General features: G+C 40.7%; 2 protein-coding genes across 3 annotated transcripts; both read left to right on the top strand.

The window, feature by feature from the left end:
* Nucleotides 1-55: 55 nt before the first annotated feature.
* rnf40 (ring finger protein 40) lies at nt 56-14,037 on the top strand. 2 transcript variants are annotated; one of them, XM_061028558.1, is made up of 20 exons: nt 56-191; nt 646-794; nt 930-1,097; nt 1,480-1,783; nt 3,529-3,729; nt 3,955-4,076; nt 4,259-4,405; nt 4,632-4,706; nt 4,819-4,938; nt 5,083-5,262; nt 5,454-5,589; nt 6,206-6,327; nt 6,740-7,005; nt 7,245-7,362; nt 7,515-7,664; nt 10,989-11,198; nt 11,285-11,410; nt 12,224-12,364; nt 12,779-12,880; nt 13,301-14,037. In XM_061028558.1, the coding sequence occupies exons 2-20, from the start codon at nt 657-659 to the stop codon at nt 13,475-13,477; spliced, it is 3,003 nt and encodes a 1,000-aa protein (XP_060884541.1). In that variant the 5' UTR covers nt 56-191; nt 646-656; the 3' UTR covers nt 13,478-14,037. The 2 variants fall into 2 exon arrangements, with proteins under 2 accessions (XP_060884541.1, XP_060884540.1); XM_061028557.1 differs by having other exon boundaries at nt 10,986-11,198.
* A 1,314-nt stretch (nt 14,038-15,351) lies between these two features.
* Nucleotides 15,352-23,906, top strand: si:rp71-1c10.7 (tumor necrosis factor receptor superfamily member 12A). The gene is made up of 5 exons (XM_061028589.1): nt 15,352-15,726; nt 20,659-20,757; nt 20,844-20,987; nt 21,736-21,784; nt 22,086-23,906. Exons 1-4 carry the CDS (start codon nt 15,645-15,647, stop codon nt 21,774-21,776), a joined length of 366 nt encoding a protein of 121 aa, XP_060884572.1. The 5' UTR covers nt 15,352-15,644; the 3' UTR covers nt 21,777-21,784; nt 22,086-23,906.
* The last annotated feature ends 906 nt before the right edge of the window (nt 23,907-24,812 follow it).

Here is a 24,812-nt window from a genome sequence, read left to right as displayed (position 1 = left end):
ATAAAAGTGTTGTTTTAGCGCAATACGAGTAAAGTGCAGGTTATGACACCTCAAACTAAAAAGTACCGCTAAATTAAAGCTAAGCTTGTGCTTTCTTTATTATTTCTCAATTCCATTCTGCGGAAGTGCAGTGACGTCATTTCCTGTAGCTTCTCTGATGCCCTGAGTTACATTTTCAGTCGCTTGTGAAGGTTTGTTGCATTAGTGTCAAAAAATGGTTTATAGATTTTTTTTCCATGACTATGTTATGTACATATTTTCTTGTGCACTTCTTAATCGTTTCGTAATAAAAGTCTCTGCTACCAGCGATTCATACTGTGGACAAAGACTGCCGTTTAGCGGAACAGGTCTCGGAGATTAAACGTTAGCATTAGCATAGCATGTGCTAGCAAGTTTGCTAATGTCTTTAATCTTAGCAGAAATGCCTTATGTGAATAACAGTCAGCATAACTGTACTGAAACATAATGTTTTTATTTGAACTCCAGAGGAGCAGTATTTTAGACACATTGTATTCAAAGCCTCTTCTCATGTAATGCTAAGATACCGTTGCTAGCTGTCATCAAACGAACGCGTTATTCATTTACAAACAAACCCGTTTTTTAACTCAAAGGCAAACATTACATGTCATGTTTGAATTATTTTAGGGGAAGGAAAGATGTCGGGTGCTGGGGGAGGGAAACGTCCCTCGGGAGGGGATAGCCCCCCTGGCCCACCTGAGAAGAAAAGCAAGAAAGAGGAGAAGACCACCACCACCCTCATTGAGCCAATCCGGATAGCTGGAGTCTCCTCTACGGTCAGTCATTTTCTATTAACTCTAAACTGTGTGTGTTTTATTATACAAGGGCTGATGCATCTAGTTCATCCCGATTATGAATGTTAAAAACCTTCAAAATCTCCAATGTTCCTTCTTTTGGTGTGTTTTGTGCAGGAGGAAATGGACATGAAGGTCCTCCAGTTCAAGAACAAGAAGCTGTGTGAGCGCCTGGAGCAGAGGCAGGCGATGGAGGATGAGTTACGAGAGAAAATTGAGAAGTTGGAGAAGAGACAAGCTACAGATGACACAACCCTGCTGATTGTCAACCGCTACTGGTCACAGGTAATTCTGAAAATGTGATTATATCTTGACCAAACCGACCCTATTTTGAGCAATTTGAAATTTAATTCAAATTGTATTATGTAAGTATAAGAATTCAGATGTCTGTTTAATAAAAGTAACTACTGTAGGCCTTCGACAACTAGAAATGCAACACTTTATCAAGCTGTCTGCGTTCTCTTAGTTCTCCACAGAAGTATGTTTTTCATTCATTTGTGCACACATGTTGCCAGTTTCAACTGTTCTTAGACGCTTGAATTACACTGATCTTTGTTAATCTCCTATTTAATATTTTTAGTTGAGTTTTTTATGATCCCCATGAGCTGCAGCATTGTTTTTTCCAGAGGATTCACCTTTACTCACATCTTTGTGTTTTTATTTGCAGTTGGAAGAAAATCTGCACGTTCTACGTAAACGTATTGAGCCAGAAACTCCAATGCCATCCACCCCCGCCCCACCCTCTGTCCCTCCACCTGACCCCTCGCCAGTGGAAGTAGATGGTGTTACTCTGGCCTCGCCAAGTTCTGTGGTGCCTCCAACATCCCTCCCAGAGGCTCAGAGTGAGGGGGAACAACCAGAGCAGCAGGAGGAACGTCAGGAAGAGTGTCAGGAGGAGCAGCAGCCCCCTCTGCCTACAGGGTCTGAAAATGTGATGATGCCCACAGAACCACCACAGGACTCAACAAAAGGTAAGCAATGTTATCCAAGCCCAAACTGTTCTTTGGGAAGCTGACTGCCTGGACTCTGTACTGCAATATTCTTACCACACATTTTTTAAGTCTGAGTTCATCTTTATATTATTTGAATTTAGATGATGCAATTTTGAGGGTTGTAACTCTTAATATAACATTGTTAAAGGACGAATGTGCAACTTTTTGATCCAGTAGATATCACCCTGAGCACCAGCACTAAACATAACAAACTGCTGTTTGCCGAGACCTCCGCTATTCTGAAGCCTCCGCTCTCCTCCAGCAGCACACCTCCAACCCCTCTCCACTCGCACAAAGGAGTTAGAACGCACCATAATTAAGCGTCATTAAGACCAAGCAGCGGACAAAATTGTCCTTTGCTCGAGCTGCAATTGCCTGTGTCCTGCATTGTTGTGTTAGCAGGCTAATGTTAGCGCTCTTTAGTTTAACGCATAGCTTCACATTGCACATGGAATGATGTGATCTAAAGACACTTAAGTGACATCCAAATAAGCAGTGAGTAGGCTGTGTTATTCTTCTTTTCTCTAGTCCTTGACTGAAACAGCTTTATACACACGTCCATGTAAACATGATGTAAACACGGCCGGACAACAATACAGCTGTTAAGACTCACGCTTCTCACTCATTGTTGACAGTAATGACTCAGAGAGACATTTACACAGGATAGACTTGATTTCTGCTATTTTTATGTGTAAATTGTTACACATTCTGCCTGTGAGGTACTAGAATGTTTCGCCCCTTTAAAGCCTGGCTCACACTGCAGGATAATCAGGCCGATTTAAGCTCCGATTCTTCCTTCCGGACAATCTCAGGGTGTCTCCCGACTCGAGGCTGCTCGGACCCGATTCTCTGTTCAGATTATCTTGTAATGTGAGCGGTACAAAGATCCAATCTTAACGTCCCCGATCTGCCCGGCGATCGTCGGGGACACCCTGATTTATTTCAAACATGTTTGATATTTAGAATTTAAAATCTTGACGTTTATGTCATGAAAGGGTCCGGCAGAAGTTATGTGTGACTACAATATAATCACGAGAGACAAGAGAGGACTGTAGTCATGGCGACCAGCGGCAGAACCCCGCTTTTTTGTTGTTGTTGAGTTTTCAGTACAGATCATCAGTGCAGCACTTTTCTGAAACTTGTATCCATATATCTACGATTGTATCAACTTCTCTATATCCTAAAACAACTTCCACTTCCTTCTCTTTCACCAACCGCCGTCCTTTTTTTTTCAAATGAAACTTTATTAACAATTGTCAACGCTCCGTCTCGATTTCACTCATACAGTGAGAGCTCTCCGGCCGTGCCCGACAATCGGGTCGTACAGTGTGAGCACATCAATCTTAAGGTCTGGTCGGGCGTCGTAAACGATTCAGTCGTACAGTGTGAGCTCACATGCCACCCCGACTTTTATACAATCGGAGGATAAATCGCACAGTGTGAGCCAGGCTTAAGTGACAAAAAACACGGTGAAGGTCAATGCTGTCCTTGTTGAATTTCAGACTTTTATAAACATAGTTTGTCTCGCTGTGTATAAATATGCCTCATCAATAAATTGCAACATGCATGTTCTCTGCAAGCCTAAACTGTGATTTAATGGCTATTACACCTCAAACATATCTAGCCAGTTTCAATGAGTTCATACACAGTTTTCATTTTTCAGGCTGAAGATTGAGATGAATTACTTTCATCATATGTGATGTTTTTTCACCATCCTTGTTTAGATGCCTCCCCGCCCCCTCCTCCCCTAAGTGAGAATGCCAAGGGTTTTCTCACTACCTTGGAGCACAGCAGCGAAGAGGAACTGACCCTGCACCTCCAGGACCGCATGCAGTTCAGCAAGGGAGCTGTGGCCTGCTTGGTCTGTGTCTTTGACAGACTACACAGCCACATCGACAACATGTGCAAGCAGATCCAAGCTGCAGGTAACTGTGGACACATGCTCTTTATGGACACATTCATTTAAGATAAGCGCTTGACTCACAGATAGGGACAAAAGGAACACATGCAGCACATTTTCTATCCTACATTATTTACTGTTTCTTATTGGTTTGCATATATAATTATAGAGTTGTTGATGAGCATATATGTGAACAGGGTCCTTTGATTTGATTTATTTTTTACATTTGGAATTCCTTTTTTATTGGCAGCCTGTGAGAGTGAAAGCCAGTCTGAAATGATCAGTGAGAACCAAACTCTGCTGGAGGAGAATTGTCGTCTACGAGATCTGGCCACTCTCCTGCAGGGCAGACACCACAAAACGTCCATGGAGGTATGATGTTCTTGGCACTGTTTGTATTGCTGTGTGCATGTGAGCAATATTTGTGCATTTTTGTAAGAGAGGGTGAGTTAGAAAAAGTCTGTGAATTAAAACGTTTCAAAAATATTTAAAAACATTTGCATATACTTGCTCTCAATGACAGATATTTTGTCATGTATTTGACCTTATTGCAGTACAACGAGTTAGTGGACAAGGTGACCAGCTCCGAGACCAAAGTGTCTGAGATGGAGACGACTGTGGAGGACCTGCAGTGGGACATGGAGAAACTCAGCAACAGGGAACAAAAGCTCAACAAACATCTGGCAGAAGCCATGGAGCAGGTGTGTTTTGTATGAAACTGTGTTGGGTTTGTGTGCTTTTTATCTGTTAGGCGTTGGCTCGTGCTGTTATTTCTCTCCTACACATGAGACGACAATGATAAGGCTTTATGCATTAATCTGTATCAAGCCAGATGTTGTTATTGATGACCCTCTGTTGATGCGTGCCATGTGTTGGTACTATGAAGTATTTGTTTGTTATTTTTTAATCTCTTTCCTTAATCTGCAGCTTAAATCTGGGTACAGCTGCACCGGAAGCTCAGGTGGACTACCTGGAGGCCAGATTACACTTAACATTCAGAAGGTGAGCATTCATGTCCATATAAATGTTTAAATCTTTGCATATGACAGTGTAATACATGTTTTTATGCAAGATGTGGTCCTTCTATCTAAAAAATAAATGTTCTTTTTTTCAGTTTGAGAGTCTCAATGCAGAGTTGGAGCACAATCAGGAGATGGCCAATAGCCGAATGGCAGAGTTGGAGAAACTACAGGTGGAGCTCCAGGAAGCTGTGAGAGAGAGTGAGAAGCTCAAGGTAAAGTGATGACGTTTGCATTAGAAGCGGGGGTTACCCTTATCAAGAACCCATGTCATACTCTTTTAGACATGCCATTATAGCTTGTGTCCACATGGAGGAGTAACAGACTTTAAATTCTTACCCTTTTAATGGCACTTTCAGATTGACCTGCGGAATATTCCAGAAGAGGTTGTGAAGGAGACTCAAGAATACAAATGTCTGCAGTCCCAGTTCTCCCTGTTGTACAACGAGTCACTTGGGGTTAAAACGCAGCTGGATGAGGCACGGGCCCTGCTGCTGACCGCAAAGAACGCCCACCTGCGACAGATTGAGCACATGGAGGTAAAATCCATAAATGAAAGTTGGATTTTGGATAATCCCTGATACTTTCGTCACTGCGTCTTGACTTCAGTCATGTGTTGGCATGCAAAGTATTGGATTTTACTTTTTGGGAAAAAAAGACGTCGACCTGAATATTATTACATTTGCTTAGTGATATATTTAAAACTGTCCTCCTGTTTTCAACTGTTCAGAGTGATGAGCTGTCACTTCAGAAGAAGCTGCGCACTGAGGTCATCCAGCTGGAGGATACACTTGCTCAGGTGCGCAAAGAGTATGAGATGCTCCGTATCGAGTTTGAGCAGAACCTGGCAGCTAACGAGCAAGCAGGTAAGTTTGAAACTCACCACATCTATCAACAAGTCTTTGAGGAGGCGTGGGAAAACATGACAGAGTGTGGTGCGTTAGTGTAAACTGTATTAGTAAATCAGCACCTGGATTTAAAGCTGGATTCTTTTTTATGTGTTGCACTTAGTGTTTCAGTAAGGACGTGAGAATGAAGCCTTTCAGTTATTGTCTTGATTGGTCTAGATTTAAAATCCGGAGTCCGCTAAATCTGAGAATGAGACAGGTACCAAGTACTGAGACCGAGTAAAAATGCTTTCGATTCCAAGACGAGACTGAGACCTTCAAAAAGTGACAGATGTTGAGTACTCCTATACTAATTGCAAAGTTCAGATATTAGGTCAAATAATTGAGTATACGTCAGCATTTTAAGATTTATCTAAAGCTGATATGACGTCCCACACTGTACAGTAGGACAACATTTTTGTTATCATTTGTTAGCATAAATATTGTTGTGGTAACAGTGCATCCTATATCGTTTGGATTATGATGTCATGCTATGAACCACGCAGTTGAGCTCATCCGTTACAGCACCAGAGATTGTTCAGTGACTCAAAACCAAAGCACACGTTGACTGTGCTCTGTGTCTGTGCTCTCTCAGGACCAATCAACAGGGAGATGAGACACCTCATCAGCAGCCTGCAGAACCACAACCTACAGTTGAAGGGCGATGTGCAGCGCTATAAGAGGAAGTTGCGGGAAACCCAGATGGAGATCAATAAGGTAGATGACGTAATTCATGGAGAAATGGTTGAGAAATGTTTTCTTCACTAATTCTTGGGACAAGGTTGAGACATTTCCTCCATGCAGCATTCAGCTGCTTAATACGCTCTGATCATACAGTATGAACTTGGTACTCTGCTCTTTATTGAACTTACTGTTGGTATACCTCATGTAATCATGTGATGCTTTAATTATGTATTTTTATTTTTTATTTTTTCAAATGGTTTTGTTTTTATGTTCTGTCCTCCATATGGTTTAAACGGTTGTTGTCCCTTGTATTGTGTTTTTATGCTCTCAGTGCAAGGCAAACTCCCCTTGGGGCAATAAAGGTTTAATTCATTTATTAACAAATGTCTATTTATTTACCAGTATAAAGTTTAGGGGCTAAAGACTTGTTGTTGTTTATCGACAGTTGCGTTGTCAGAGTGGCGACACCGGGGTCCTCATACTCGAAGAGACAACAAGTGACAGCATGGATGTGAAGAAAGAGGAGGACGAGGACCCGGAGGAGGAGGAGGAGAGGAGGAAGGAACTGGAGAGGCAGCGGGCCCGGGACAGAGAGAGGGAGAGAGAGGCTGAGCGAGAACGAGAGAGAGAGCGCGAGAGAGAGAGGCTACGGAATGATGAGCTGAAGAGGAAGGACTCGGACACGCTGAAGATGCTCAGAGTAGAACTCAAGTAATCCTCCCTTCTACTCCAGCTGCTATCATTGATAAAAACACACAATGATTGGCCATTATCACACCTTGTCTGAGAAAGATCAACTCTCACATGGGGAGAACTGTGTCTCTGCTCTCTCAGGGTCAATCTCACACAGCGAGAAGTGATATTTGGAGGTCAAAATCTCTGTTGCTAGCCATCATCATCACTGTTCACAAGTCTTGTAAAATAATCTTATTGTCTTCCTTACACCTCAGGAAAGCCCAGGAGTCCCAGAAAGAGATGAAGTTGTTGTTGGACATGTACAAGTCGGCTCCCAAGGAGCAGAGGGACAAAGTGCAGCTCATGGCAGCTGAACGCAAATCTAAAGCTGAGGTTGGTTCTTTCTTCTCCTCTTTTTTTTTTTTACTGTTCTACTTTGCCTGTTTAAAAAAAAAGCTTTCTCCTCCCCATTAATAATAAACAATGTGTTTAAACAAATAAGAATGATTTTAAAAAGTCCTGAAACCCTCTCTCACACTGTCCAGGTGGATGAGTTGAGGATGCGCGTGCGAGAGCTGGAGGAGAGGGAAAGGAAGGAGAGCAAGAAGCTTGCTGATGAAGATGCCCTCAGGAAGATCCGAGTGGCAGAGGAGACCATCGAGCATCTGCAAAAGAAACTCGCTGCCACTAAGCAGGTAATTCATAGCTGTTTTCACATGTGCACTCCTGAAAATGGCTAGATAATTTCAGGAGATTCTCCCGACCTGACTGTTCACATACGCTCCTCACAGCGGGAGAATATCTCTGTCTGACGGGGGGGTGTCGTCCGAGGTAACACATGACGTAAAAAAACGTTAAAAGAAAATACTAGGGGTCTGGCAGGAGATTTCTGCAAGTATGAAAGCCCTAAATGTGTTTCTATTTTAATCGAACATTGTGGAGCATGAGTGAAGAGAGGCAACTTCAGCAGGAGGCTGAGCATCTGTATTCCACTTTACTTATACTTTAACAGATTTGTCATGTTTTTTTTAAATATTTCAACAATCGAAAAACTTCAGAAAGAAATCTTCATCATCCTTCACCCAAAGTTTTTTTACATTCAACCTTTACACATACGCATAATACACACAATGGTCATAGCAACAAAATCTAAAAAAACAAAATAAACAAATGCCTTGACCAATTTTTATAGTTCAGAACACCGGGCTGGAACATAATGAGACATGCATAATCAACCTTGTCTGGAAAATGATCAGACATGCTGCTCTGTGGACTGCACCGTATATAAATATAAACAAGCCAGATGTATTGATAACTAAAGTGGTGAAATGAGTATCACATCTGCCTGAGACTGAAGTTCTCCTAATCTTAGAAAAGAAAAGAGGAATTGAAAACTGGCATTTAAATTTAATCATGCCTTATTCATTTCTGCATTTTTTGTCTTTACTTTTTCATCTTATTTATTTGTGTATTTCTTCTTCAGTTCAGGTTTCTTCTTTAATACAATGTAGCTTTTAAAGGCTCTTCAGTTATTGATACCTTCTCCTCTCATCACGTCCTTGAACTGTTTCTTAACTCTGGTATACTGAACATGTTTCAGCACTAGCTGAAAACATGCTAATATGTCAGAGATACATTCAATCAAAAAATGATAAAGAAATCTTTTGGGTGCTGCAAATCTCTTTCAGGGTGAGCCACCCCTGATAAATTCTAAGTATGTAAAACACACATGTCAGATTGGAGCTCACTTCCTTGTCTTTGCTATTTTGTAAAGGATTCTCTTCTGATGAATTTCATTAGAAAGTTCACAAAATAAGGCAGACTATCACAAGATGGAAAAAAGTCCAAGCTTTTCCTGCCAGGGGTCAAATGTCGGTTAAGACAGGTTCAAACTTGAGTTGTGTAGATAGTGGATACACCCACATTACGTAATGTACCTCCGTCACACTTTAATTATTTCAGCTGATTTTAGTGCTACACAGAATATGATCGGCCTTAAAGGCTTATCAGATAATATTCATTATATTTTCTGATCTTTGTCAACTTAGGACTCTTTTTTTCCTTCAGTTTGGTTTCCAGTGTTTCTTATGAACTCTGCTGCAAAGCAAATAAAGCGCCCTGTTTACACCTTGCATTAACATGCAACCTGGGCGGTCTAATCACGAGGGGCTATATAAGTACGTCATTTCACACCTGGCATTACAACGCGTCTCAAGTGACCTCTTTTACGCAGACCTTCTTAAAAAGTGCAGGTCTCTTTACATTAGTGCAGCGACTGTCATTAAATAAATACAGGAAGTGACATCAAAATGTAAAATGGTTACGACTGTGCTTAAAGAAGCTTAAACTGTTGTTCCATAGACTTTAATGAGCAGGCATGAGACAGATGTTGAGATCTGAAAGCCTGTAGCTCCTCATGCACGGGAGGTCTAACAGAACGTGATTAAGAGACGGGAAACAGTCTAGCCTGAGACGGATAAACCCTCTACCTTTATTCTTCTTATGTTGTAAGAAATTTTAACGGGACAGGAGTGATACATTCTCTCTCCTCGGTCCTTCGCTGCTTCAAATAAACGTGGGCGACATTGTGGCAGAATTTAGAAACGTCTAATAAAGCTTCTTGTGAGTTCATATAACTTTTATTTACAGGCCCTAGTTGGCTTGTAAGTGAGCTGCGTGAAACAAAATGAAGGAAATGCAGCACTGTCAAATGTACAGTTGAGTTTGTAGCCCGGGAAACAAACTACGTAAATGTAGTGAAACACGTCGTATGATCAAAGCAGACGTCTGTTAACGCTTCAAACTGAAAGACATAAAAGATTTTGAGCTTAATTACTGAGTCATGCTGATAAGATGTTTCTTTTAAAACAGTAGTCAAAGTGAACTTCTGCTCTATTAATGGAAAAAATTATCTATTTTTATTTATGTCTAAAGAGAAGTATAGAATAGAATAGAATTACTTTATTGATCCCAAACTGGGAAATTGTGGCGTTACAGCAGCAGGTTATCCAATCTAAACACAATATAATATTAAATACAAAGTAAATAAGTACTAAAAGATATCAAAAATAAGAATGTGAATATATACAACCAGGATTTAACTAAGCATTACTAGTCTTAAATATGAAAGATTAAATATGGAAGATTGAGTGTAAATGTGCAAAAACAGAGTTGTAAATGGTTGTAAATTAAATATAAAAGATTAAATGTAAATGTGCAAAAACAGAGTAGAGTAGCAGAGTTAGGATGAGCTTCCTTTTTGAACCCATCAAAGGGAAATAAGTATGTTTGTTGTAGTATTAGGGATGTAAAGCTGAATCGTAAAATCATTATAAATCGATTCAAAGGAGTCGAGGTTCACATCGGTACTCTAAAAAAAGAATCGCAATAATATGGTGAGCGTCAGCAGCTGTAGAGCAGAGGCGGTTGGCAGCTGCAGAACAAGATTTTGAAATTGAGAATGGACCGCCGTCTTTTAATTCGGAGGTGTGGAAGCATTTTGAGTTCAGAAGACAGAAAATGAAAGAGGTGAGAAGATAACAGACGAGATAAAAACTGTATGCAAATATTACAAGAAGACAGGGAACTACACAAATAGAAAAAACAACATGATGCAGCATTTAATCCACACCACAATGAGAAGCTCCAATCACCTCCCCTTGTTGTGAGAAAAAAAACAAGCAGGTCAACAGCCCCTAAAGGAATCGTTTTCCGTCATAATTTGCCTTCAGTCTCATTTTGTAAAATTCATCGTTAGAGAATCGTATCATGAGTTGAGTGAATCGTTACATCCCAATGTAGTATTGATTGTTACCTCGAGAAAAACATGGCCACTAACCTTAACCTCAAACTGCTCTGCACACCCTAAACAAAAACTGTGACTGAAAGAAATGCAGTATTTGTTTAAAAGCAGCATTGTGCTGCTGATGTTTGGCCACACCTTTTTTTTTTAAAACTGGACTCCAGAATCAAAGTCTGTTCAAAGTTTTTGATCCCTGACACCTGTGTCCCTCGAGGAGGAGGAAGCCCTGCTGAGTGAGATGGATGTGACGGGCCAGGCCTTCGAGGACATGCAGGAGCAGAACAGTCGGCTGCTGCAGCAGCTACGCGAGAAGGACGACGCCAACTTCAAGCTGATGAGTGAGAGGATCAAATCCAACCAGATCTACAAACTTCTGAAAGAGGAGAAGGAGGAGTTAGCGGACCAAGTTCTCACATTTAAAACACAGGTAAACTCATCATTTGTTCTTAAACAAAAAGAATGCAGCACTGCTAGATTTCAGCATTAACTGTCACTCCCTCTGTCACTCTGCAGGTCGATGCCCAGCTACTGGTGGTGCAGAGACTAGAAGAAAAAGAGGGCGTCCTTCAGAGCACCCTCGCTGCTCTGGAAAAGGAACTGGCTGTCCGGACACAAGCACTAGAACTGAACAAGAGAAAGGTGAGAGCAGGGATACCATCAATCATCATGTCGGCTCTTGCGCTTAAGATTTTCTAATGACGGGATTGATTTGATTGCTGCCAGATGTTCCTACATGCGAAACCCTGAGCAGCATTTATTGTGGCTCTTGATAATAGCATGTGTACTCGTAACAGTTTGGGTGTGTTCAGCTGCTTGTAAAAAGTTATTACATCCAACATTTGTGGAGCTGCTTCCAGAAAACATTGCATTAACGAGGTTCAATGTGAGCAAATTAAACCCGCAGTCTGTCCTGATTCTCTCACTTACTCTGCGAGTAGTTAAGAGCCTCCCTGTGGGGCATGTTGCTGGTAATTGCTTGTTTTGTTCAAGTACCTGTTAGACAGTGTAAATGTGCGGCTGAGTGCACCGGGTGGTGTTTGGGACATTACCTTGCTTATTATTACTGAATATATTTTCAAATCCTGTGTTGTTTTCACCTAGGAACAACCATAAGAAAAGGATTAAAACAAAACCAGAAACAAACTCAAAGGACCGCTCACTTAAACTGAAAACAGAGGTGGCCTGTAAGCAGTGAAGACCATCACAAAACATATGCTATCCTGTGGAAAATGGTGGTCAGAGCCTGGAAACGTACACAAGCTGCAGTAAATAAACATGCACAAGCTATGGCGCTGTTGTTAACATACTTGCACAACTTGCACAGAGAATAAGACCTAAAAATGCTAACTTTTTTCTCTGAACTTACTGTACCACCATCAGACTGCAGCTCAGGAATCTCATCATTACGTTATTTCTTTTTATTGAGTGTATCCGGTTCCTTCCCTCCTGCAGGCTGTGGAGGCCGCCCAGCTGGCAGAGGACCTGAAGGTGCAGCTGGAGCACACACAGGCCAAGCTCAAGGAGATCCAGGTCTCTGTGGCAGAAAACCGCACTGCTCGGGAGAGGGAGAGCAGCAACCTGAAACGATCACAGGTATGTTGCATTTCAGTGTTTGGTCTTTGACTTGAGACCCACCCCAATTACACCTGGTTTTCTGATTGAAAAGAGTGATAGATAGATAGATAGATAGATAGATAGATACTTTATTGATCCCGAGGGAAATTCAAAGCATCCAGTAGCAGGTTACAAAGACGTACATGACATGAAACATTTGTTACAAATGAACCACAAAACCGACGCCCTCCCTCCCATACATAGATATTAACCTGAAAAAAAGATTTAAAGAATACCTCTAGATGAATCAAACTTAAACTGTGCAATTAAAAAATAGACTTATACAAGAAATGTACATAACCCATGCAGGGATAAAAATATATGTGCAATCAAATTTGATAGAATTGAATCAAGAAAGGGTTTTCAAACCGTCCTGCTCCTGACGCCCTGTAGGAGGACCTGTCCCGGCTGAGACGGAAGTTGGAGAAACAGAAGAAGGTGGAAGTGTACTCTGATGCTGATGAGATCCTGCAGGAGGAGATCAACCAGTACAAGGTGAGAAAAAAAACAAGACAACTTTTTTTTTTCTGGCAGAGAAATTAATGTTTTAAATCCTCCTCTGTTTATGACGAGAGCGTTAAATAAACGCCAACAGCTTCAAGGCACAATCTGCAGTAGTGTTGTTGACAGATCTTAAACAGTGTAGTAAAACAGCAATACGTCATAATGCAAAATACTACACTGTGTTGTTTGCCTAATTGGCTGGAAATGTGGGTTTTTTCATTCATGAGTGGGGGGCCAAAAAGTGAGCTCAAACCTCCACAGAAATATTACAGTGTGTGTGTGCTTTGGGGATATGAAGAATCTCACTAGCTACACCCTCAAGTGTGAGCACTGGTAGCGTATAAAGGCTTAATGACGTTGTTGGCAAATGCAGCATTTGGCTCGTATAGCATGTCTTTATGTGTCTCTCAGGCCAAGCTGCGCTGCCCCTGCTGCAACACACGAGACAAGGAGACGGTGCTCACCAAGTGTTTTCACGTGTTCTGCTACGAGTGTCTGAAGATGCGCTACGACACCCGACAGAGGAAGTGCCCCAAGTGCAACTGCGCCTTCGGAGCCAACGACTTCCACCGCATCTACATCACTTAACTCACCGAGAGACAGGAGGAGTGGAACGATAAGGAAGTAGACCAAAGGAAGGTAGAAGAAGAATAGAGGGACTGGAGATTGATTTAAAGACATTTTTGGGGAGTTTAGATGAGAATGATTCCCCGTTTGAAACTCTCTTTGGAAACAGACTTTTGTTCTCCTGCATCATCATCCACACTTGATTTGGTGACCAAACAGATAGTGTGTGTGCTGTAGTTAATAAACACAGATGTTTGTGAACACGGTGATATTCATACATGTTGAGCTGCTCTGCACTGTTTTTCATGTCCTTGTTAATGTTGAACATCCCCTCTTTTAACAAACCCCCCCTCCCCTCCCCCTTTTCAACATGTCTTTAGTTTTTTTTTGTTTGTTTATTGTATCAAAAAACTTGGAACTGCAGTGGTACATGTTTTTATCTCCCTGAAGCGTTTCTCTGAGTCGTTTTGTCCTGCTGCTTTTGTAAAACCCTGTAAAATCAGTGAAGCTGAAATTTAAACTTCATAATTAAAAGAAGCCATCCTCTTGAAAACTGGAGGGTTGCATGTGAAAAAACGCAATATGTTTCTCATCTTTAGAGTCAAACAGGCAGAATGATCTTACATCCTCAGTTATAGGCTATAGTATTAACAAAAGCCTGAGAGACGTCAGCGAGTTTGGCAGCCGGTCAGCACATACAGGAGAGTTTGGATCACCTTGGGCAAAGTCCTCTGTGTGTGTTCATCCTGTTGCCATGGTTCCAATTGGAGAGTTTGACACAACATCTGCAGCTTATAGTGCCTCATTACGGATGAAATCACTGCAGTGGAAAGTCAGCTCATATGGGTGTCCTTAGCAGGCCGTGCAGCTCCAGGTCCTCTAAAGCGCGCTTTTTTGCAAAGGTTACCGTGACAGTGGAGTACAAAAACATCTGTTTCACAACATGCTTCAAACCTAATTGAGCCAATGAAAGCTCTTTTTTTCCCTCCGTTCTGATGATGTGAACTATTTACTGGGAGGATGGTTAGCGTCTGTTTGACGTTAGTTCATGTGGGAAAGGCGGTTCACACCATGTAACGCACACATAAAACGTTCCAGGCTGCAGAGGAAAAGAGTGAAAATGTAAAAAAAAAAAAAAAAAGTTTATCAGGCATTTGGGAACAGTTAGGTAAGACTTCCTCGAGAATTGGCTGTAATTTTAATAATTTTAATACAAGGGAGTGCAGTGGATGTTCGCTCATGACAATCTGCATTAATAAATAACAAACATTCACGTTGTGCTGAGGGACTGTTTGTGTGGCACACAGCACAGATGTTGCCATAGTAACTGATGGTCTTCATTAATACATGAGACAATGCTGTGACAGGGGCCAACCTGATCGCACTCCGGGCATGCGTCCACTAGCTTTTTGTTATTGCATATTTGTGCTGCAGCAGCAGGCTACACCCTTCTCCAGGCATTAATAACACCACCCTGCGTCAGGGACACTCACTATTCAAAATGTCAGCAAAATCTGTTTTATCTCTGCAGAGGGGTCTCATGCGGACATAGATACAGATTGTTTTAAAGTTTTAAACTGTGGGTAGACTTTTCCCTCCCAAAGGTTTCAAACGCAGATTGTTGTTCTTGTGAGTGTCATCTGTTTTTGCCTGTTGCTCCTCTGCTGCGTCTGGGACCCGCACTCATGCCAGAGAGTTGTGTTTTTTGGCAGAGGGGAGTGAATGACGTCGACAGGCGTGGTAATAACAATGAGAACACTATTAAATCCAGACTACACAAGACTTTAAACTGCTTCACAAAAATGTGTAGAAAAGCCCTGCAGGGCGTGGCCTTAAAAAAACATCAAATCCATATTTTTGAAACTTTCATACCTGAGGTGGTTTTTAATTGAAACTTTCACTTGAACTTAAAGCACAATGAAAGCCACACACACTCTTGGTCGAGGAGTTTCCTGTGAATCGGGGAGTGCGCACAGAGAATCCGAGCAGTACAGTACATAGGAAATGACTCATAGGAGTTGAACTGTTAGCGTGGGTGTGTGCGCTATTAAAACAAGGCGCAGACTCCTCCGGGTGACTCACTCTGATGCTCGCTTTTCCATGCTCAAGCCCCAGCACGGATTGTTAATCAGATGAACTTTCGGGAATCGTGTGGCCGACAGCGAGCAGCTTTTCTCCCGCAGACATCATGGCTTCAAACGCTCTCTGTGCGCTCTGCGGACTTCTCATAGCGGCGGTGACTCACTTCTACGGCGTGAGCGCACAGAAAAGTAAGTGAAATAAGTTTTTTTTTATTCAATCAACTTTGAATTATTTTATTTATAGTCACATGTTTTCTCGAAGATGTGTTACTTTTCTGTTTAATTTCTAAGTTTGATTCATGCGCAGAAGTTTGGGTATCTTTATTTCTGTGAACATGTATTACAGTCCGGTGGTCTGTTCTCCCGGTGATGGAGTCAGATAGTGGGTCTGCTTACAAAGCCGCTTCCTTAACCAGCTGCATTTCTCACCGGTTCCGCATTCCGATCGCCTTATTTCACCCTGTCCATCCGTGCCCCAGGGGGGAGGAAGGACCGGCCACAGGGGCGCACTGCCGGTGTCCATTTTACGCAACAAGTACAACTTTCACCACCTCACAGAAACTCTGAGAAAATGAGCTTTTTGACTTTGTTTCCTCCGCCGCCTGAGGTTTGGATTTAATCCCAGAGGAGAACACCAGACTCAGGTTGCGCTGAGAACATGAAATCTTGGAATAATTACTCGGATCAGGACCTATTTCCTCAGGCATTACAGTTACCAAGTGCGTTTTAAACACACGAAACTCAAAACATGCTCCATCCAGAGTCTCTCCGTGAGAAACCATATCTACATCTGGACATCAGCTGTAGATCCACCCACCCCCATCCACTTTATGACAAACACAGCACACCCCCACACCCAAAAAACAACCTCTGTCAGGCTAGGTGCAGAGAGTTGCCAAGGTCGCCTGGGAAAAACAAAGCGATGACTCTAAAATGTGTTCCAGATTTAAACACGGGAACAATGAGAAGCTGTTGAAACATGCCAGACTGAATCACGTCTTTCTTACCCTTTAATTTGAGTTCAAAGTCAGGAAGGTTTGCATCATCAAGTGAAATCAGCAGGTTCAGGTTTAGATGTGGTTTGAGTTTAAAACAGTGGTCAACCAGCAGTCAAGGTTCAGTTCCTTTCACTGACCTTTTGAACTCTGCAGTGAGAGTCCAGCTGGCCCTGCTCGATGATGTAAGGCTAAAGTGCTTACAAGAAATGTGACACATTTTTGTCTTTGACCGCAGCTATCAAATGAGTCAGGCGAGCTGTGCAGGCGGGCGGTCTGTGGAGGAATGGGAGTCTCTGGGGAACCTGAGCATGTGGCTTTAACATTAAAAGAGTTAGAGGTCAAAAAGCCTCTTACAGGACTCTCTGAGCAGGTGCCTTTTGGCTGCAGCTGGTTTTATAATGACCTTTACTGACAAGTTATGTCTCTAATGTGACCTGTTCTCATGCTTTTAGAGTGCTTACATTTCAGTGTTAGTTGTCGGGTTAGGTTTGTGAGGATGTGGTTTGGTTTCAGGTGAATTGATATTACAGTTTCAACTTTTAAAGGTTCAATCCAGCAGTTTAGTTTTGCCCAACAATTAAGTTTGAGAACTCAGAAAAGAACAGATTTTTAAAAGAATGGTCAAAATGTAACTAGCAGATGTAATGATTCAAAGTCACAGGTTATGGTGTCTCCCATAATGCAACATTATTATAGAGCCTATGCCTGCTTCTTTCAAACTCCATACCTCCAGTGTGTAAAGCATGCTTTCCATTAACAAATACCATCAAAATGTTACAAGTGAACCCCCACACACTGTCTAACATGAAAAATCTTTGAATGTTTTGGATTTTGAAAATTTCAAAAAAATCAGAGAATCGAAAAAGACCAAGTACTTTGAGTTTTCTGTTGGATCTTTCATCATAAGAAGTTCACTGATTTACAGAAGTTTTAAATCAATATTCATTTTGATACCGCCCTCACAATAAAAAGAAAAACAAGTTACACAGTATGAAGGAGTTTGCTTGCAACTTTCTGATGTACTTTCCCCTCCCATCCCCTCCCCATACACACCAGTCTTAAAATATATATGTAAAGTATATTTCTAACATATAGATATATATATATGTATATATTATTTCACAAGTCTCAGGCACAAACCAAGTTAACCCCAGTGACATCACTATGACATCATGAGAGTATGTCAAACTACAGCAACATCGCTGCAGATACATAATTAAAGTACAAACATATCAGCCTCTCAGCTGTTAGGACTTTCGTTTGTTTCTCTTTGTCTTCAGTGAACTGGAAATCCTAAGATTCTGTGCTCTTTATTGGACAGTCACATTTAAAGCCAGACCTCGGGTTTAAGGACATGGCCAACATTTTCAAGAGCCATATCATGAATACATAATGAAATGTGTTGCAGCACTGCAGTGATTCTAAATAAGTAAGTAAGTACATTGAAGCACTGCTCTAAGGTTCAGCTTTTGTGCTTTACTGGAGCTTCTTTTTCTAGGTCACTCTACACTTCTACCGAACAAATGTTTAACATTTCACTTCATAAATAAGGCTTAAGAAACCCCATAACAATCTCATGACATTCAATACATTTAAGACATGCTGTCAATGCCTCTCATCTTTGTGGGACTATTTGTTAAAGAAGAATGCACAGTGGGCCTCCCCGTTATGTTACAGATATCTATACCTAAAGAAAAGAAGTCAAAATCTGTAAAACAAGGTTGTTCATCTTCATCCTTTTCCATTCATCATCTTATTATCATTCATATCTTCTAGGAGATTCCCAGTGTCACCTTTTCCTGAAAAAAAAAGTTATGTTCCTCTTAATGTTAAGTATGTTTAGATGAAAATACTTCAGTACTTCTTATTTGAGTTTTAATACACAGGACTTGTACTTGTAATGGTAGGACAAGTCTTTAGATCTTTAGATATAAATCAAGTATATCCTCTGAAAATAACTCTGTGAGTCATGACTGTCTACAATGGGTTTAACACCCGAGTCCCACTGTCTGTGATGTTTTCAGAGTTTTCAGAGTCCTATCTTCAGTTTGTTTACATCGTCGGGACAGCCGGCTGACTCCTCCCCTCGTGTATAAAAGTAGTTTAATTGAGGGACTAGAGAAAAGAAGAATAACATACTGTACTCACTGCTTAACTGTGTTTCTAGATCACGCTCATTTCAGGTAAATTTACATGCAGTGTGAAGATACGAGCATAATAAAGATCGCTAGCATTAGCATGCTAACACAACAATGCAGCGTGAGTTGTTTTGGTTTCATGCTGGTGCTCAAGGGCGACATCTGCTGGATCAAAAAATCACATATAAAGCCTTTAAAGGTGCAGATGTATAATTGGTAGTGAAAGTAGAAAGTTGTAGAAGTACAATTCTATGATATATTTTCTGAACTAAATAAACAAACTTTACTCAGAGAAAAAAAATGGTTCCCTGGAACACTGTTTGGAGCTAAAAAGCGACCAGGAGAGTTACGATTTCACTGTTGCGGGCCCTCCACCATAACTTCTCGCTTATCATTTTATCTTCAAACAGTGTTACAGGAACCAAATTTTCCTCTGAAAACAGTTTGTGTATAGAGTTATGAACATAAACCACATAATCTGTACATTTTTCCAACTTTCACATTTCTCTAACAAAACTCCAGAGTGCACCTTTAAGCTGCAAGTGACAGTCAATGTTTAAACCATAAGTCTCTTCACACTGCTTTCATGCATTTAAAAACTGAAACATGTAGCAGATTGGATCCTTAGATAGTTTGTGCAGCTTTATATGCAGCAGGCACTGGTCAAAACAACTGATATTTACATTGAACATACATGGTGGTGATGGTTTTGTCAAATGTCTACAGATATTTTCCTTGTGTCTTTCTCTGTTTCCCGGTCATGTCTGGTACCGCTTCACTCATTTTGTATTGTAATGTGTTGTGTTATAACTCTGTTTTGAAAAGTTAGGTTTGCAGTTCCTCGGCTTCATGTCACAATATTCTTCGTTCCTGCTCATTCATTTCTTCACTTTTAGTTTTGATATTGCTTTTCAGTGATGATTTGATCACTTCCCACTTATAATCTATAACAAATGGCGACTCAATTTAGGCTCAGTGTGGTTCCCAGTTATATTAGGTGCAAAGGGCCATGCAAATATAAACATGACAGTGAGAAGGAAGAAAGAATGTTTTCATTTTATCTATCAAATATCTGCACTCTGCTTCCTGTTGCGTTGTCAGGGTTGGTATTGTTTCACTCCTCTTCTTAAGGTGTAATATTGTCTCTGCAGAGATGTTTTATCAGCTTGATGTAACAATAATCATTACCTCATGTACATTATATGACCTTGGGGTATTAATGCAAATACTTGTCTTAATCAAAGCCAGGATGTCTGAGGAAACCACACACTGTTAGAACACTGAAATAGTCTCCACACTCAGCTTGCTGTCGGTGTTCAATGCGTCACATCTTCAAGCTAATTCCTTCCTTATCATCTGGGAAGTGCTCAGCTCTAATTGTTCAGCTGTCTGCCTCCCGTAAGAAGAGATGAAGCTGTCCATTGTGTTCACAAACACACATATTTACTCTTTAAGCTTCTCATAGACACATTTGGTTTTTCTCTGGAAGTCAACACGTAGACAGACGCAAAAAACAATTCAAAGGAAGCTCTATGTGAAAAAAATCACATCCTGCTCTTCACACACTCTGCCTTCATGTTCACACACCAAAAGCCACTGAGAAGTTATTCTCTCACCGAGCTGAAACTTTGCATCAGCAAGTCTGAGCCAAAGGAATTTCCCAGTTTCACTTAGCGAGAAGCCACAGAAGTTCCTCACGTGTTCTGTTCCAGTCACACTCTGTACTGTGTTAGCTGAGATTTTTCCTGCATAATCACCAGGTAACCGTTTGTTTGAGTTTCATTTTGTTCCAGAGTTAGGCAATTCTTTGTTTCATCATCTCCAAGGATAACCTCTACATCATCATTTTCCAGACGGCTAAGCAGTGTGAATTATATCATGAATTATGGAAAATGTTTTGCCCGGGGGCCGTGCTTTGACAAAATGTTTCCTAGTAGAAGAAATAAAAGTTACATAACTAACAGATGATTTTATTCTGTGTGCAGGTCAGTGTGGAAGTTCAGAGTTTTGGAACTCAGATTTGGATGTTTGTGTGTCTTGTTCATCATGCAAGCAGTACCCAAAGACCCCGTCTTGCAACACATGTAAGATACCCAAGGCTCAAAATGTTACTTTTATTCTGCCTCTTGTATCCATGGAGCTTATGTTTTCTTTTCTGTACAAACAACAGGTAAATCTGTGGATGAAACACCTGATGTGTGGAAACTCGCAGCCATCACCAGTTTCTCTGTGCTGGCAGTCGTGCTGGTCGGTGCTGCGTTTATAATCGGGCTCATGGTGCATCGACGCAAGTCACACAAACGACCTCTACGTGGTGAGATTTCAGCAAAAAAATCAATGACATTTACAAGTGCAGCAGAGAAAATGTTCCTGTAGAAGAATGTCCACAGTTGACTATAATAGCAGCTAACTAAGACTGCTAATGCACCTAATTTCATTTTTTTCTACCAACAAACATGATAGATTTTAAATTTATAACAATTACGACCCTTAAACAGCCAAAATAAAATATATATTTTTTTTAAATTTGTGTTTGATCACTGTATCAAAGGGGGCGCAACATCTGTCTATTACTGTTCATCAAAGGCATTTTGGTGACTTATGAGAGGAATGAGGATCCATTATTGATGACTAAACTACTTTAGGGTTGTGTAATCCTTGAAAAAAAAATGATGTCATGTCCCTGGTGAAAACTGCTTCTTGGTAAAATGAGCACTTAGTGTGCAGTTTACAGCTTGTGCAGCTGTGTCACAAAAAAACATCAAAAATGGAACAAAAATACGGCCTGTTCACTTCTTCCTCAAAAACAAACGGGCTGATTTGAAACAAGAAGTCATTTTGACCTGCCGGTGTAGGAAAACAGAGGTCGGAATGATAACAATGAGGATGGCTGCATTCCAATTAGCTGCTTCAGTTTTTCAGTTTTAGGTCCGTGGTATAGCTGCCTCACAACTTTCTTGGACACTTGAAAAGAACACAGATTTATTTAATGTTATTAGCAAAGTTTTTTTATTTCACTGTAATGGGAAACAATACAAATGATTTATCTCTATTGTGTACAGAACCCATTGAAGAAACAGCGGGGCCACTTTATCAAGCTTAAACATTTCAGTAAGTATCATTTTCACTTATCACATGTATTCAACCTTTACATTAAAGATTTTCCTTTTTTTCTGGGTTATAGTCTGAAATACCAACAACGTCTTGTTGTATAACTAGCAAAGTCATGTGTGTAAATTCTGAAGTGACATTCTGTAAAAAAACAGCAATGACATGCACTTAGAAGCAGAAATGTCTTGAATGCTAAACCAGCATTGTGCACATAAAATGTAGTTTGTTGTTCATCGCTATCATTGTAAACATTGTTACAGTGATTTAGAGAGAGCTGAATTTCTTATCATGGCCTCCACAGCCTCATCTTCCTCTGAAAACAGATGTGACAGAAGCCATGAGCGACTTGTTCAGAGCCGGATTGGAGGAGCTTCTGGACCATGAACAGCGTGCTTTGACTCACTGCAGGATGTCTCCTCACCAGAACCGGACCAGTTTTTATTTATTAGACTGTTTGTGTGTGAAGAGACGCGCTCGGTTCTCCAACGGAACCTCCAACGAGTTACTCTCACACTTCTGTAGGAGTAGAAACGACATCATTATTAGTGGTATCATTCTCAGATTTTTGTGTGTGCCTTCATGCTCCACTTAGAAGGGACTTCTTGATGCAAAAAAACCAAAACCTCACAGGGTTTACAGATGGCTGGTTTCAAAACGACAGTCTTTTTTCTTCAGAGGGATGGATCCTTTCCATCTATTGTGCTGTTCTCCTGCAGGACTCCAGTGAATGTAACACAGCTACTGCTGCCTGCTGGGCTGCAGTTTGATCTCCTGCTATTCAGCAGGCTTTAGACGGGGTCTCTCTGCCGGTCAGTTACAACAACAGCCTCTAAAAGAGAAGTCACATCCATGAGAGTAAGACGTACTGTTAGGCACATTAAGGCCATTTGAATGTAGCTACCTTCACAGAAATGTATTCCAGCCTCATGCCCTGCCAGTACCTCTGTGTACCTGTTGTTTTAGAGAGTAGCCTGATGCCGTGATAAAGCTGGAGCAAACTGTACTCATCCACTGTTACGGTCTCCTCGGACCATCTCTTGACTCTTTAGCATTATCGTCTTTGTGTGTTTTTAATGTTACTATGCTTTCTGAGATGTCCACATGTGTTTCTCAATTAACACAATCCCAGAAATCAAAAAGGTTTCTGTCCACAGAGAGCTTGTAGGACAGGATGTTTGAAACACTAGACACAAGTTCCCAAATGACTAACATGTGGGAATGCTGCAAGGAATGTACTGTAGTGAAGGAAGTGACACCTACAGTTTTTTAAGGTGGAGCCACACAAACATGATACTGACTCTGGAGTCATTTCAGAGAGTCGAGAGAAACCTGGGGGTAGAGTTGTTGTTTTCTTTAACGTCTTTTAAAGCTCAAGCTGTTTTTTTTTTTTTTTAAATGTTCAATACATGTTGCAGTGTGTGGTTCCTCATATTGTGTGTGACTGACAATGTTTGAGGTCATGTTTTGGATCTGTCCGCTCGTTGGGTAAACTGTCACCCTCTGGCAGCAGAATCACTTCAAATCCTTCCTCTTGTTTTTTTTTGTTTCTGTAGATGTTAATAGTATTTATTTTTAAAGTATCTTGCAGTGTTGTGTTGCATCACCTGCAAGTGACAAGCACACTTTTTGAGGGACTCCAGTGAAGATTTTGTGTTAAACTTCCACCAGGCCAGCCAATGATGTAACTGAGCAATGACTAACATTTTCAGCATTTTTTCTCTTGCTTCTTTTTACTAATTGTAAATACTGTACATGCACTGGCTTCTTTTTTCTTACTGCAATTTTATTACCTGCTTTATGTATCAAATGTATTTTCACAATAAAACTGATAACAAAGAGCCTTAAAGACATGCCAACTGCTTCATTTCTGCTTTCTAAACATGCAAACTATAATGCAATCATGTGAAAGAATGTGGACAAGAAAAGCAAGTTGTGTTTTCCAAGTCTTTTAATTCATTTCAGCTACTTTTATTTGGAATATTTTGCTTGTACTCTAAGCTAAGCTCTAACCAAGAAGTAGAAATCTACGTTCCAGTGACAAAATAGTTCTATAAATATGAATTAAATAGTGAGTAGACATTTTTCAGAACTGAAAAATCCAATAAATCATCCTTACAATGTCTTGTATGCCTTTTTTTTTATTACACAATAGCTAAATCTAGCAGTTTTCTCCTGCTGAAGAGAATCTTGCAGTGACCATACAGAGATCCAACTGATATTTTGACTCTAATATTTACAAAGAGAGAGAGCTCTGAGATTTAACACACGGCACAAACACCAGGCTGTGATTGTGACCGATGACAGAGGAGTTAACATGTTAAGTGCCATAGGGGGTAATAAAAAATAAATTTAAAAAAGCCAGTTGAAAGGTGTTGCTTAACGTGGAGGCTACCATGGCATAAGAAAATATGATGCAGTAAGATAACAAAGCCATTCTAATTAACACAGTGAAGACTTTTAAAAAGCAAAAATGGCAAGCTGTCAGGTAAGCTAGTGAGTTCATTTAACTGATGGACTTGATAGTACAAACAAATGTGATGCATTCAGTTTCTGCATATTGCTTAAATTAGCCACTAACTAGCTGAACTGAGGTGAACTATAAGACATCAGACTGTGTCCTCCTTAGGCTACAAGTGTCTCATCCACAAATGTGCAAAATGTAACTAAACCTGCAGAGAAACGTCAGCAACAAGGAGGAAACGCAAACTACAAAGTCAAACCTACAGATTTAAGCTTCATCCATTCTATTCGTCTTACGACTGATAGCCATCAGACGTTCAGTAGTTACAGTGTACTTTCTACAATTAAGCTGCATGAGGCATTACGTAGCGGCTGCTAGGTAGGCAGGGCTGAGGTATATCAGACTACTGACCAGTAACCAGACAAAGAAGAGTTCTAAATGTGTAAGGCATAACCAAAGTGGAAGGTTCCATTGTTGTACTAAAACAAAAGGCTATGTGTTCGCTTTGCTAGATTTCTGATTTGTCAAAAATAAAAACACCATCAAGGGAAAAAAAACAGGCACGCT

This window comes from Labrus mixtus, chromosome 21 (assembly GCF_963584025.1).
Source record: "Labrus mixtus chromosome 21, fLabMix1.1, whole genome shotgun sequence".
NCBI lineage: Eukaryota > Metazoa > Chordata > Actinopteri > Labriformes > Labridae > Labrus > Labrus mixtus.
This window is presented reverse-complemented; position numbering and strand designations above follow the sequence as displayed.

Excerpts from the sequence above, each read along its gene's own strand:
- rnf40 (XM_061028557.1), top strand. The coding sequence starts at position 657 with ATGTCGGGTGCTGGGGGAGGGAAACGTCCCTCGGGAGGGGATAGCCCC. Across the intron at positions 4,707-4,818 it reads TTACACTTAACATTCAGAAG|TTTGAGAGTCTCAATGCAGA; the intron begins GTGAGCATTCAT and ends TCTTTTTTTCAG. Across the intron at positions 5,590-6,205 it reads GGCAGCTAACGAGCAAGCAG|GACCAATCAACAGGGAGATG; the intron begins GTAAGTTTGAAA and ends GTGCTCTCTCAG.
- si:rp71-1c10.7 (XM_061028589.1), top strand. The coding sequence starts at position 15,645 with ATGGCTTCAAACGCTCTCTGTGCGCTCTGCGGACTTCTCATAGCGGCG. Across the intron at positions 15,727-20,658 it reads CGGCGTGAGCGCACAGAAAA|GTCAGTGTGGAAGTTCAGAG; the intron begins GTAAGTGAAATA and ends TTCTGTGTGCAG. Across the intron at positions 20,758-20,843 it reads GACCCCGTCTTGCAACACAT|GTAAATCTGTGGATGAAACA; the intron begins GTAAGATACCCA and ends TACAAACAACAG.